This window comes from Solanum tuberosum, unplaced genomic scaffold (assembly GCF_000226075.1).
Source record: "Solanum tuberosum cultivar DM 1-3 516 R44 unplaced genomic scaffold, SolTub_3.0 scf00022, whole genome shotgun sequence".
Taxonomy (NCBI): Eukaryota; Viridiplantae; Streptophyta; class Magnoliopsida; order Solanales; family Solanaceae; genus Solanum; species Solanum tuberosum.
Window position 1 is genome coordinate 1,162,659 of NW_006238948.1, and position 15,745 is coordinate 1,178,403.

General features: G+C 35.6%; 1 protein-coding gene across 3 annotated transcripts; it reads left to right on the forward strand.

Annotated features, from left to right (window-relative positions):
- Positions 1-426: 426 nt before the first annotated feature.
- LOC102603449 (uncharacterized) lies at positions 427-15,316 on the forward strand. Of its 3 annotated transcripts, XM_006341204.2 has the most exons (11): positions 427-789; positions 932-977; positions 8,811-9,694; positions 10,212-10,341; positions 11,035-11,483; positions 11,637-11,717; positions 11,794-11,892; positions 12,541-12,699; positions 12,834-12,920; positions 13,079-13,150; positions 14,654-15,316. In XM_006341204.2, exons 3-11 carry the CDS (start codon positions 8,891-8,893, stop codon positions 14,975-14,977), a joined length of 2,205 nt encoding a protein of 734 aa, XP_006341266.1. In that variant the 5' UTR covers positions 427-789; positions 932-977; positions 8,811-8,890; the 3' UTR covers positions 14,978-15,316. The 3 variants fall into 3 exon arrangements, with proteins under 3 accessions (XP_006341266.1, XP_006341267.1, XP_006341265.1); XM_006341205.2 differs by lacking the exon at positions 932-977 and having other exon boundaries at positions 427-592; XM_006341203.2 differs by lacking the exon at positions 932-977 and having other exon boundaries at positions 428-789.
- Positions 15,317-15,745: the final 429 nt, after the last annotated feature.

Below are 15,745 nucleotides of genomic sequence, written 5' to 3' on the forward strand. Positions count from 1 at the left end.
GACGCTCAAGCCCTCCGCAATATGGATAAACTATCGAATTTCTTCAATTTCAAACTTTGAAATAATTAGTATTTATAAAATTAAAAATATTTTCAAGTTATTTTGTCATTTTCAAATAATGTATTTACTACCTTTATAAATATTCAAAAATCATCACAAAAAATTATTTTTGTTAATTAGTTTAGTTTAATTATAATTTATATTTTGAGTTAATAGTTTGTATTTAAGCTAATTATTTTATTTTATTAAGATTAAAAGGCTCGTTAATTAATTAGTATCAATTTGTCTTATTCAATTTTTGGACGAATTTACTAAATAAAACTACATTTTTAGATTGAGTTGACTATAATTAAAATCCAAAATGGCCATTTCGTAATTGCAAATATAACCACATATTGACTCCCAACCCAGTACTAAATGAGGCTATTCCTCCCAATTTTATTGGCCCAAAAATGCAACAAACCCCAATACAGACAAGAATACAATTCCGAGAAGCCATACATACACACACAACGTACAAACGACTGGACCGACCCTCTATCTTCTTCTTCTTCTTCTCGACCCAGCCAGCACGACACCAGAACAAGGCCAGGTGAGACGGCCTTCCTTTTGATTTCTCTGAGAATTCGTTGAGGATTTGTTCGAATCTAGCCAGCATATGAATTTCAAATTTCAATTTCCCCGATCCTTATCCTGTTTTCAAGCCCTAATTCACTCCTATAAGTTCCATTCCAGAGGTTTGGAGTCTAGATTTTAGTATCTCTCAACTTCGCCTCGGCCCAGGAAAAGGTAATATTATATCTCATTTCTTTTTCTTTGTTGATCAGTGGCTTGTTATATTTCAGTGTGTTGTATTCTCTGTTTGAGGACTCCGGATGTATTTTATTAAGTTTTTTTCCTGAGTTCCTCCACTTAACTGTTGATTCTGTAGGTTTTAAAGTGATGAAGAGGAACTAGGAGTCCGTAAGGGACCCTAGGTGATTACCTTGAAAACTGTGCCTGGGAGCATTTCTCAGTTTATCTATTGTTTTTAAGTGATGATAAAGCTTTGTTGATATTAAATTTGCCCCTGTTAGTTTTCAGTAAGCCTTTGCTATTTAGCTGTCATTTGTTTACTGTTAATCAGTTCATTTGAACCTTGGCATTTCTTAATCTTTTGAAGCTATTTGTTCTAGTCAGTCTTAATATGCTTTACGGGTCAATGTGTTCTGGTTATTTTTTTTTTTTTTTGATGACAATAATGTGTTCTGGTTATTATGATCTATATCTTCAATACAGCCATTTTTTAGAATTACTAGATAGAAGTTGCCCGTGCGTGCATGGGCCCAACATATATCATGCGACAAAAGTTAGAAATACTTGTAAGGCGTCAACTGAAAAATCAGCATAAAGTAGTATTTGAAGATCGTGTCATAGTAAAAGACTGCCAATATATGTACACACCAACTGAGCTATAGCCCTTGCACCGTCACAGAAACCGGTGTCACAAAAGGTGAGATAGTAACACAGTCCGTCACTATGTTGGTGGTAGTCATCTTGATTTTCTTAATTACCGTTGTAATTTTGTGACGTCGTGACTGACAAAACATATGTTGGAGGCTTCATGTTGAAGTGGGAGAAATGTTTGGCCGGCAGTGTCGTGTACCTTTTTAAAGCATTGGAGCTCTCTTCAATTTGACACTTCAAAAAGATAGTGCAGGGGCCAAAATTAATAGCCAAATCTTTTGGCAAAACAAATGAGAGGAATAAATGACGGAGAAAAGAAAATACACATTTACAAACAAAAATATCTAAATATCTGCTGGCAAAAGTAAATAACCTCTCCTAAGAATACACTGCATATGTTGATTTAAGATGTAAGAATATCTAAAGGCCTCAACACTACTCAAAATATATTGCATGGAACTCTTACTATTTTTTTTTTTTTTGGCAACCAATGTGAAAATTACCATTAACAAACAAACAAAAACTTACAAACTAAGAGCATTCCAACCTCAGTACCTTAACTGGTATTAGAGGAGTGACCTCATCAACTCAAACTACTTACATAAATTCTGCCAAAAACTCCTACATCTATGTGCTCTTTTGGCATTCTTATACATGTCTATCCTCACTATAAGTTCTCGAATTATTCCCTCCACTATGTCAGTATACTGTATTTGTACTCCTTTGAAATGCTTCCAGTTCCTTGCCTTCCAGATGTGATACACTATTGCTCCCCAAATAGCAGTCACCACCTCTTTCTTAAACTTCTTCCAATGCTTCAACTTTATCATCTCCAATGTAGTTTTTAACTCTCTTGCGGGAATAAAGATGTTGGCCCATTGTAGTAATTTAGCTCTCACCTTTGCAACATATTCACACTCTACAAACAGGTGCTTATGCGACTCTATCATTCCATTTTGACACAGGCAGCAGCTATTGTCTTCTACATATACTCCCATATTTATCAGCCTATCCTTTGTGAGCAATCTGTTTTGCATTGCTAGCCACAAAAAGAACCTCTGCCTAGGTAATACGACAGAGTTCCAAACTAATTCAGCCACCTCAAGTTTCTCTTGATTGCCTATCAGATCATTATATCCACTTGTAATTGAATACTCCCCATTTGCTGTAAGGTTGAACTGCCCTTGCGTATACCATTGTTGCATCATATTTTTCAGGGAGTTTATTTTCCTCCAGTACCAACTACTATCAACTGGTGCTTTGTGAGTCCAGACTGTATCAGTTTTTATGTAAATCCCATGCACCCATTTCACCCATAAGGATTCCTTCCTCATAACCAATTGCCATAAGAGCTTTCCAACAGAGGCTACATTCCATTTACCACATCCTTTTATATTAAGTCCGCCCTGCTTCTTTGGATAACATATTTTCTCCCAAGAAACCAATGACACTTTCCTTTTTTCCTCATTGCCTCCCCACAAATATTCTCTGCATTTCTTGTCCACCTCTTTCACTACACTCTGAGGTAGGATGAACACTGAGCCCCAAAAACTGTGTATGGAGAACAAGACTGCCAAGATCACTTGAAGTCTGCCTGCATAGGAAAGTTGTTTTGCATAGGTGTACTTGATCCTGCTTGTTATTTTATCAACTAGCTGATGGCATTCCATTTTTCCCCACCTTTTTGATGTGAGTGGGAGTCCCAGATATCTAATGGGAAAAACTCCTTGTGTGAATCCAGTAATTGCCAGGAGCTGCTCCTTCACATTGTCAGTCACACCTGCTAAGAATAGACTAGACTTCTCCATATTGGCCACAAGCCCAGTGGTAGCACTGAAATGTAACAAAGCTTCCATAACTCTTGCAGTAGATTTAATATCTCCTTTACAGAAGATCATTAAGTCATCTGCAAACACCAAGTGGTTTAATCTGATATCTTTGCACATAGGATGGAATTTAAAATCTGGCAGATATGACATACTCTTCAGCAGCCTTGAGAGGTACTCCATAACTAGTACAAATAGTAAAGGAGATACAGGGTTCCCTTGTCTCAGTCCTCTTTTTCCCTCAAAATATCCATAGCCTTCCCCATTAATCTTGACAGTATATTTGGGAGTTGACACACATATCATGATCCATCTGATGAATTTTTGTGGAAATCCATACCCTTGCAGAGCTTCCTCTAGAAATTCCCAGCTCACCATATCATATGCCGCCTTTAGATCAATCTTCATCAAACATCTAGGAGTAGTCTTCCTGTTATAATGTCTCAACAAGTCATGGCAAATTAATATATTATGGATCATTGATCTTCCTTGCACAAAGGCTGCTTGATTATCAGCTACTAAATGACTTAAGGCTCCTTTTAGTCTTGTGCAAATCATTTTTGAGATGCATTTGTAGATTACATTACAACATGCAATTGGTCTAAACTGACTTGCCTGCTCTGGTGCCTCCACTTTTGGAATGAGTACAATGTTAGTTGCATTCACTTGCTTCAGTAGGTGCCCATTCTGGAAGAACTCCAAGACTGCTTCTGTTATATCTCCACCTACTGTTCCCCATGCCTCTTTAAAGAAGCCACTACCATAACCATCAGGACCAGGGCTTTTTGTATTGTCTATCTTAAACATGGCTTGCTTGACATCAACTTCAGTGAATGGCTCAATCAGCTTCATTTGATGATTTATTCCAAGGACATGCCCATTTTGCAGTACCACCCTTTGTGCTTGAATTCTGGATGCTGCTTTCTCTCCTAATAACTTCTTGTAGTAATTCACAAAAATTTGTGCTATATTTGCTTGGTCAGTTTGCCATTGTCCACTCTCATCTTTCAATTGAGTAGTTGCCAATTTTAATCTTCTATGTTTTATCACTGAGAAGAAATATCTTGTGTTGTCATCCCCTAACTTCAACCATGTAACTTTGCTTTATTGCTGCAAATACATCTCTGCAAGGTGTGAGATATGTTTAAATTGTGCATAACTGTCCCTTTCCATTTTCTGAATCTCCAGATTAAGAGGTTGTTCTTGTAGCAACTTTTGAGCCTTCTTTAGCATCTCTCTATTCTGGTCTACTCTCTTTACTATGTCATTAAATTGGAGATTCAACTTCTTCAGATTTGTTTTCAATAGTTTCAATTTCTTCACTACCTGGAACATTTTACACCCTTGAATAGTCACTTCCCAGCCAGCTTTCACCAGACTTTGGAACTGTGGTGCTTGCCCCCATGCATTACAATATAAAAAGGATCTTTGCATCCTTAACCTCTCCTCAGTTAGGGTTATCTTTATTGGACAGTGATCACTTATGCCTTCAGGCAAGAAAGTGGCCTTACTTGAGGGCATACTTGTCAGCCATTCATCATTTATTAGAGCCCAATCTATTTTTGAATATATTCTTTCCTCATTACCCTTATCACTCCAAGTATATTGATTACCATGATGAGGCAATTCTATCAATCCACAGTCCTCCACACACTTTGCAAAATCAACCACCTCTGCAAATGATACAGGATTACCTCCTAGTCTATCCTCTGCATGGAGTATGGAATTAAAATCACCAATTATTAGCCATGGTTTCATGTTTGATCTGTGTACTGCCAGCAAAGAAGCCCATAAATCCTTTCTCTCCTCTCTTGTGTTGAAAGCATACACAAAGGAGATTAAACAAGACAATTTATGTGGCACATACTCCACCTCACAAGTTACTACTTGGGCTGTCATACTCTTTATTGACATACATAAATCACAAGATTGAATGATCTAAACTGATAAGAGGGCCAAACAGAAAAGTCAGGAACCATATTATCTTCGATCTGTACCCGAAAAATGCTTTACCCCTCACAACCTCATATTTGCCGGAAAAAAATTGAGTCTCATTTTCAATGTACAAGAATCAAATGATGAAAAAAGTACACATAAGCAATAGAAACAACACTACAACCATTTTATTGCGTTAGCGTCGTAGTCAGTACAAATCACAATACACCAAGCACAAGATTTATAATTTCTATAGAGGATCTCACAAGCATTACCTACCGTTAGAAAAAGAATCTCCTTTACCACATGAGGATATAAATATCATCCCATGAAAAGCCTCAAGTGTCCTATGAGAACCCAAAGCAGATATATATCCAAAAGGGCTCAATAAATTTTATGCTAAAAAATGTGAACACTTTTGTCTAGACAATTTTGGCACTCCATTGTGTACATGCAGGCGGTAGTTTGGCATCATTCCATCCAAAAAGACATCTCCATCCTTAGAAGACAATGTAGTGGCCAAAAAAATGAAATGGTGTAGATGAACAGAAATAACAACTGACAATCTAAAATACATCCTTTTCAGGTTAAAAGTGAAATTAACCTGATGTTATGATAAATTAACTTTCATAACTATTAATCGATCTTAATAGTGGTTGGGAAATATCTCTTCCTCCTCTCCAAATGCTTGATCGATCATATACCTGGAAAAAACCTTGATAGATCTTGTGAGATTGAAAGAATATTCCTCTAATGACACTTGAAAAAACAGAACTTTAAGATTTCATCGCTTCGTTGAATCCTAATTATTTTCGGCATCATGGTGCTTAGACCAATGAAATATTACGCTTTATTGATCTAAAATAGGATGATATAGTACTTTCAACCAACAGGGTAATTCATGTTGCACTACTTATGCAATCTATGACCCATTAATACAAAGAATCAAAGAGCTAGTTTTTTTTCTTTTTGCGTTCTTGCACATTATTGATCAAAAGGCTAGTGAATTGACAGATTTCAAAATATTCCTTTCTAATGAAACATCAAACACGTTCATAAGATTAAAGACATTTAGGTACATTAACTTTCCACCTAACATATTTACGATCATAAGATTAATGAAAATTTTGATACATTCTATGTATCTTAATCAGGTATAAGAATAAATCAGGAATAAGTAATCTATGAAATTGCGGGAAACATATTTGCTATCTAATTACACAACAGATACAAACATTAAGTTAGTAGAAAATATATGCTAAAGGAGTTGATGCTTTTGAGTAGACGAATTAGTACCATCAAGTACCAAAAACCCATGGGTAATTTAGTGAATTGGAAATTAACATAGATATCTAGCGCAAAAACTAACCAACTCAATTTTAGGCCTATAACTTACTTTCGCAGAATTTCAGTTTCCTCCGGAAGGACCTGAAATAAGGCACATACATAGTAACATTGGAAGCAGTACAATAGTTAATGTATATATAATAAATAAATTGGATCATCAAAATGCTTGTCTATAATTTGCAAGAACAACTATCAGGAAGGTGAAACGACAACCTGAGTAGCACAATCTGAAGACAACAATAGTGAGTACTTAAGAGCTTATTTTCAAAATCAAGCTTCACAAGAAAAATTAATCCATTTTTACAAATCAAATTAATAGGAAGATGTAATTAATTTTTACTTCTCATAAAATTAAGAGTTACGGAGTGAATGGAGAAAAACTACACACATACAACTATAAGTAACTTAAATGCAACGACCCACCAATATATTAGAACCAGAAACAACAAAAACCAGGTATATAAGGAAAGGAAAATAGAACTAAACAATACCTTGTAAAAAGTTGCACATAAGACACTTACCTACTCAATTGATGGTTCTCTAAAACAATGATTTTGTGGAAAGCCGTAAGAAAGCATGAAACTCGGCGGTCGGTGGTCTCTTCTATGTCTCTGATGCCATTTTTGGAGAGAACAGAGAGTAAGTTATGGAAGATTTTAGATTTGGAGAAGAAAAATAGGAAATTGGCACATTACGTGGCTTTTCAAATGCTGGGAGAAAGACACGTACATATAAGTTATAGTGAAAAGTTAAAATTACCCTTCACTTAATTTTTAATGACAAAAGACAGCCATGTTGATACCAAGTGCTGCTACCCATGCTTCTACTATAGTAGAAAGTTGATGTAGAATAATTTTGAGTACGTTAGGGAGTATTCACTTTCTTTGTTGTTCCATATGTTCACTGGAAAAGAGGTATGTATTAGTTATTGTGATAAATTTCCTTAATTGGTTTGGTCATCGTGTATCCCGCATTTTGATATTAATTTCATAGTTTAGTTGTAGTTTTGCCTGTTGATGCTGCTGCTTTTAGAAGAGTTAATTTGGATAAAAATGATGTACTATAGTCTAAGCAGTTTTTGATGGATTACATGCTAGAAAGCATCTAGGCATTTGATATATATTCATATGGAATGATTTTTTTCATTGGTTTACTTTAAAAATCTTTTCTTTTGGGTCATCTTTAATTACTGGTAGAATTTCGTTGCATTTATAGTTGCTTAGTTCACTTCTAAGAGTTTATCCTTCCTCAAATGATTTCCCTGGTACATGATATTCAAAGATGTAAACCAAAGTAGATATTGCGGTATTTGCTTTTTTCTTTTTGTTATTAAGATAGGAACTGCCACAAATTTTCTTTTCTTCCTTGGACACAAAACTAGACTCAAAATTGTGGCCAGTTCATTTTCTGATTTTAGGAAGCAAGCCTCAGGTGGCCTTGCAAAATGGTCTACTGCACAATTCACATTGATATATCACCAAATTCTTATGCTTAAGTTATTCTCTCTTTTAAATTCGGTTCCTCCATCCTGCTTTGTAGACCTGATTGGACTACCCCAAAGATTGGCCTTATTTTGTAAATTCTAAAAGATTACCTTCCTCAGAATTTAATATAGAATGACAAGATTCCGTGTGTTTAAAGTTCAATATGATTTTAAAGGATAACCAATAATTTCTCTTGTATTTGTTGTTTCAAGTAGAAGATGTGCAGAAACCCATTCAAACTGGTGATGTTGGATGCATGATATTATTAATTCCTTGTATTGCCCTTCCATTAGATTAGTTTATGTATTTCCTGCTTAAAGGAAATTGATATTAATTGAGAGCAGTGAGCAGACAGTGTTTTACTGATCACATGACTAGATCAAGGAAAATCTCGGGGAAGATGACAGTATCTTGCAAAGAAAGAAGGTTAATAATGAACGATAGGTTTCTGATTGAGTACGCGTGAATGAACGATACTCTAAAAAACTTCCTTTGTATCGGCCTAGAACTGGAAGATTGCCACATTATTATGCCGAAGTGTCCATTATTATCTGTAGTTGAGGGAATAAGCATGAGGAGAACGTTGTTAACTTTACAGTCACAGCTGCCAATTGTGAAGAAAGCTAATTTGACTGAGTTGCATGCATTAGGAATGAGATATGCCTGTATGTGTGTTCATTGTTTGGTTATCTAAGTGGTGGCACCTTAAAGCTTTTGTTGATGCTTGAAATTTCCTGTAAATTTGCTTACTTTCGTATTGCTTGCAACACAGGACTTTTGATATATGTTGAGGACACTGAAGATGAGTTGAACTGGCTTGTTGCTAGAGTTTTTTGATACCATATATAGTCAATGGCTCGCAAAGGAAACCGACAGAAGTACAGAAAAGGAGTTTCAGATTCTGGATCTGGATTGCTAAATGAGAATGAAAACAGTAATCTGACTGAGGCAGAAGGCAAAAATGCTGAAGAACCTTTTAATGGTAACCTTTCTGGCATATCTATAACAGAGAGCTTAAACAATAAACATGAGAGTGAAGGCAAGAAGAAAAGCAAGAACAAATCTAGAAGATCACTGAAAAAGGAAAAGGAAGGTACTGATACATTGTCGATTCCAGAGGAAACAGGGCCTGAAGGCACTGATGCAGGAATTTTCCAAAGTTGTAAAAGTAGAGGGGTGGATTCTGAGTCAGGAAAAGGAATTGATACATCTCCACACACTAGTAAGCACTCAGTTAATTCAAAGGGATGTTTTGGTCACTTAGGAACAGGACTGGATGGAGACAATACATTAGAAAATTTTAAAGCGTCTATGATGGTTGTTTTTAGGAACTTGATGGCGTTGGCTCTGTCTGTCTCAAAGGTATCAATTCAGTGGTTAGAGAGGTGGAAACCTTTGCTTGACCCTTTAAAGAGCAATTTATTAGTTGCGATTGGGTATGTTCAAGAAAAAGTTCAGCAAGCATACCCTATAGTGGTTAGGTGGATCATGCATTTTGGAAATATAATGCTTTTATTATCAATGGTTTGGTTGGATTGTGCCCTTAGAGGAATTGAGTCCTTTCTGTGTATGGGGATGACATCAATTCTCTCAGTCATATGGTGTGGTGTTCTTTCTTTGATTGCAGCCGCTAAATTCAAGTTTCTATTGATTTTGGTAAGCGTCTAGCTTCTGTTCTTGTGTGGATAGCAACATTGTCTACCCCTGAGATGATAAAAGGTGTTAATAAGCATAAATATCTAACCCTAATTGCTTATCAACTTTGGGTTGACTAATGAATGATTTCCTGCTGAACCAGAAATAGTTTTGAGGAGCTCTGGTTTTTTCTTATTATTGAAGTCACTGAATTAAGCGATTTATAAAAAGTGTGTTAATTTGTTAAAAAAAATTGGACATTAATCATTGTATCCACTTTTGACTTTGGCCATTTCATGCTTTAAGGTTCTATTAGTTGTCTTTTACTGATTTTGATTCTGTATACTTTGTTCCATTTCCTTCAGCAGTGTCTTAGACTTTAACTTTGCTCAATTAGTATATTGATTTTGTGGAGTTCCTGTGGTCACGCTGTCTTTGTGTTTTCTTTCTAATTCTTGATTAGATTCCTTTCCTTAAACTGCATAATTTCTATGAAACATTTCAATATCTTGCTGTAATGAATTCATATTTAATTCAGGCAGTAGTTGCTGTTATTGGACTTCTTACTGGGTTCATCATCGCAGTTCTAGGAGTTGCTGCAGTGAGTATCAGTTACTTGTGGTTCTATGGAAGATTTTGGGCAGCAGTTCTTCTGGTCTTGAGTGGAGGTGATTGTTTTCAAGTTTAGTGTTGAGTAGGGGTGGCAAAATGGGTAATATTTATGGTTATCCACTCGACCCAACTCATTTTAAATGGGTTGGTTTTCCAATTATTTAAAAGTGGATCAAATATAGATAACCCATATTATCCATTATAAAATATGGATAAGAAAATGGATATTCACCAATTGCACTCCCCTTAAAGTATGTAAGAATGTAGGAACCTCTAAAAAGTACACTTATTAAGGGTGTGTTTGTTATGAAGAAAAATATTTTCCAATTTTCTCATGTTGGTTTATTTAAATGTTTTGGAATTTTTTTTTAAATGGACTTACATTCCTCTAATTTCAGAAAAATGACTTCCATCCATACATTAAGGAAAAAAAATTCAAAACTTCCCTTAAATCAGGAAAATATTTTCTAGGGAAACATGGAAATATTTCCTTCATAACCAAACACACCCTAAAAGGAGAGAGAGAAAGGAAAAAATCTTGTAATTTAGGAGTACTTATGATCCATTGGGTTTACCCATTTTTATCCATATCAAATATGGGTCGGGTCAAATATTTTATTCATTTTCATTTGATTCATTTTTGATCAATCCATATCCAACTCGACCCGCTTGTTTGCCACCCTTAGTGTTGAGGATTTCTTTTTACTTTTTAGTTTTATCCACCAAGTGTTGTTTTTCTTTAAATGTAGGAGCTCTTTACAGGTTGAAACATGAACGGCTTGCAGTGTTTGTCATAACTTTGTATTCTGTATATTGTGCATGGACATATGTTGGATGGATAGGTTTAATCTTCGTATTGAATTTGTCATTTATTTCGGGTGATGTTCTCATATTCTTCTTAAGAAACAATGTAAATGAGCAAAGAAGGGCCCACACCTTTCCTGATCAAACAACTGGAGTACAAGGTGAACCTAGCTTCTGTTCGAGTGGATCAGTGCCTCCATCTGCTGATGATGGGTATGTTCATCCTGTTGATTGTGACACTGGCATCCCTTCAACTAGTGGATCTGATGCTGAGATGACTTCCGAAGATGAAGTTCTCAGATTGTTAAACAGTACAGATCACTATTCAGCACTGGGCCTAATGCGATTTCAGAATATAGATGCTTCAGTTCTCAAGAGAGAATATAGGAAAAAGGTGATTGTTTATACCCTCCTGAAATTTTTACTCTAAAAATATCAGTCTGATATTTCTGGACATCATGCTTTTTGAAGTCTGATAATACTTTCATTAGAAATGCCCTGCTATCGAAGTGAAATTACTAATCAGCTAAATAATATCTCCTATTAGGCAATGCTGGTCCATCCTGACAAAAATATGGGTAATGAAAAGGCTGCTGAAGCTTTTAAGAAACTTCAAAACGCCTATGAGGTACAAGTTCTGTCCTTTGATTTGAGTTTTGTATCTAGTATTCATCCTGCACTTGATAAGAATTGGATCGTTTCAGGTTTTACTTGATTCTTTAAAACGAAAAGCATATGATGATGAATTGAGGAGGGAAGAGCTGGTAAATTACCTTCGACGGTTCCAAAGTCCTTCTCAAAAGGTTGGAATTAATATAATTGAGTCATTTAAGTAGTTCATCGGAAGTCAGATTTTTTCATTTTATGTATAAGCCAGATACTCAGTGAGATCAGCAAAAAGATTTTTTGTTTCAATTTGTGCTATTTCCTTTGCGTCAAAGTAATTTCCTTTTCTATAGGAGAAACGAACTTTAAATGATATCTAACTGAAATATGAGAATGGTCAAGTCCTTGACAAATCTCATGTTTTTTGAAATATCTAAGGCTTTAGTGCTTCGTTTTCTTTCGAAAAAGAGGGCTTAGTCTCACCTTTTGCTGAAGAACCCATCTGGAGAAACGTATCTTAACAGGAGCAACTTTAAGTAATAATGGGTTTTCTTATGCAGTCTTAAGTCTTTACTCTTTTGCCTCTTTGCCAGCTGGGATCGAATGTATATGAATGAGCTCCAGTAGGTTCATCATTTAAGTAATGACATCTATCAGTAAATGTCTTCCTTTCAGTGCAGTTTTATGTCAACTTTCTATTTTAGGTCCCAAGTTGTATTTTAGAAAAGTATCATCTTGTATTAGGAAATATTTTTGGAAAGTACTCCTGATAGTGGGATTGTTATGTTTGATTATACTTTTACTTGACTCTGGGTCATGCTTAACCCTTATCTCAAATAATTTAGGGTAGAGGCTATGGATTCTTCACCTCTGGTTTCACTCAGACAGAAGCTGCGGGCGAGGATCCTCTTGGAGAAGCTCGACGAATTACTTGCAAAAAGTGTGGCAACTTTCATGTCTGGATTGTCACTAAGAAAACTAAGTCCAAAGCAAGATGGTGCCAGGTTTGCCCTCTAGTCACAGTATAAGCATGTTATAAATTCTTGAATTCGGTTCACTTTAGCATACATAGGTTGTCTTCCTCCTCTTCAGCTTAGCTTCTTGCAAGGACATTTATCTTTTTCTCTTCCATTCATAGGAATGCAAAGATTTTCATCCAGCAAAAGATGGAGATGGATGGGTTGAGCAGCCTTCACATCCATTTTTTTTCGGAATGCTACTGAAGGTATCAACTAATTTGATCAAAAAGCAAGAAAGAAAAAAGCTTTTGAGGAGACATCTTTCATGATGAATCTCTTTAAATATTTTGTTCTCTTTAGTTCTTTCCTCTATCTGTCATCCTTGTGTATATGTTACCCTACTGATCTCCACCAATCTGCGCAGGTAGATAATCCTGTTGCCTATGTTTGTGCTGATAGCAGGATTTATAACGCAACTGAATGGTATATCTGTCAGGTAGATTTTTTCTTCTCATCATTTAAAAGTTTTCGATGTTCCTTGGATGTGGAATTGAATTGGTCTGGGAATTGAGAAGAACTTATTGGTAGCACTTCAAAGTGTATTACTGTAGTCATCATTGAATTTTTTTGCTTTTTATCATCACGGTAAGGTGTGGACTTCACTAGCTTTCTGCAAATCTCATAGGAGAACTAAAGTTAATTGTGTGGTTGGGCTCACATATCCCAATTGAATAATCATTTATGGTAAAACCTCACTAAACTAATACTCGATTAATTAATAATATCTCTAAGATAATATTTTTCTCCGGTCCCGACTTGGGCCAATGGAAAAAATCACTCATTTCGATAAGATAATATTCTTTCTGAAGACCCCTATATAAATATATGGTCCCATTAATATTATAAATTAATAATTCGTTAAAAGTACAAATATATCTAAGACAATTTAGTGAAACATGATTGTATTGTGTTCTATTTTTTTGTTAAAATTTAAATCTTGTTGAAACTCATCTCTTACTTTTTTTATTGCATCCAAAAGTTTTAGTGTTGTCTTTTTGAACTGCACCACTATGAAGAGTTCTAATTGTAATAAGTGTTTCTTGACCGTAACTTGTTTCAAAGGTATTGTATCATCTTCTACTTTATCATCAGCATTATTTTTTTCAATGGTATCCACAATTTCTTCTAAGCTCTGGATCTATGAACATGTATCATTTTCACCCATCCAACAGGTTATTAACGTCCATTTTATTGCGGCAACCGAGATCATTAATCATGATCTCAAGTTCATGAATGACGTTTTCACAAGTGGATTCATTTAAATTCACTGAGATTTCATCCTCAAATGAATTTTGCGGTGTCGGAACTAATATCTCTATTTCATGGTCCCACATATAGGTTTTACTGTATGTCTCTTATTTTTTGGGGAGGGAAGGGGTCTGTCTGGCTGATTCTACTGCCATCATAGTTACTTGTTAAGCTTGGACCAACTTCAATTTTATCTTCCATGGGTACTATACTGTTCTTTTCTCCATATTTAGGAAAGATCAACTCCCATGGATGAGGATTTTTCTGAGTGGACAGAAAATGCTCCTATACAGGAATAATTAGCATTGTAGAATCATAGAATGGGTCTTATCCAAAAATATGGATCCCCTGTTTGCTTCTATGTTTCCACTACTAGTTTGAGAAATCATTGGCAAGTTTGTTAACTGACATGTCAAGGAAGATCTTGGTGGCTTCACTTTGCTATGTTGTGACAATTCTTAAGCCCAAACAACTTGTAATTTTGTCTCTTTTTAAGTTTGCTTGAACAATTAAAAAAAATTGTTTAAAACACACCCTGTATGCCCCCCTACTTTGTAGTTCTAAAATGGAAGAGTGCCTCTAGATCTTTTAAGGTTGGTTAATCATCGAAATGACCTAATTTAACTGAGCGGATGTACCTCTGTATCTAGATTATGTGCTTGAAGAATTGAACATTATGCTGGTTGTGCAGGGAATGAGATGTCCGGTCAACAGTCACAAACCAAGCTTCCATGTAAATACTAGTGTAACCTTGAAGAACAGCAATGGGAAGAGAAGTAGCTCAGGACAAAAAGGTGGGATGCCAATGCCAAATATGGAAGAGAGCATGACCGAGGAAGAATTTGTCGAGTGGCTACAGAATGCTGTACAAGCTGGTATGTTTGATGATTTTGATGGCAGCGAGCCACAGAGCCCATCTACACCAGCTGGAAGTACCTCCAAGAGTACTAGTAGTACAGGCAACGGTAGTGGAAGTGGAAACAAGAGAAAGAAAAAGGGGAAGAAGCAATGGTGAGTATGAAGCTCACTCTGATCCTGCCTCGTTGAATTATTCAAGGACATGGCCAAATGAGAGCCAAAATTAGCTGATACTAGCCTGGAATTGACTTGACCCCATGATTTCTGTCAGACGAAGAATCGTCGTCTAAGCATGTTCTGGGTCAGTTTGAAATAGATTGCCCAAAAGTTGGCAAATAAATTGTAGTCTCACTTTCTGGGTAAATGTTCCTATCCTGACCTTTATACTGAGTTGGGAAATGAGAGCATGAGAGAGATGCATGTTGAAAATGACATGGGGACTCCAAGCAAAAAGAGTTGCGATTACAACTCTCGCAAAAATTGGTCTGATGGTTCATTTTCTTTGTCTCGGTGTGAAATTGGTAACGGTTGGTTTTTTGAAAAAAAAAATACTGCAATTTTGTCAAAAGGAATTATTTTATTAATAATTTAGAGGCATACATTTATAGATATAATTTTTAACTAAAAATAAAAAATATGCTACTAATTTACCAGTAAAATTCAAATAACAAATAAAAAAACTAACACCTAAATTCAAGTCACATAGTAGGGGTGTTCATGGTTCGGTTTGGATCGGTTATTGGTTAAAGCCAAATCCAAACCACAATTAATCGGTTTTTAAATTTCTAAAATCAAACCAAACCAAATCAAAAAAATAACCGTTGGTTTGGTTATTGTTGGTTTGGTTCGGTTTGGTTCAATTTTTTTGGTTATTTCGGCTTGAAAGTATATAGTTTTTTGAGGGCATATACATCTCGATAGACAC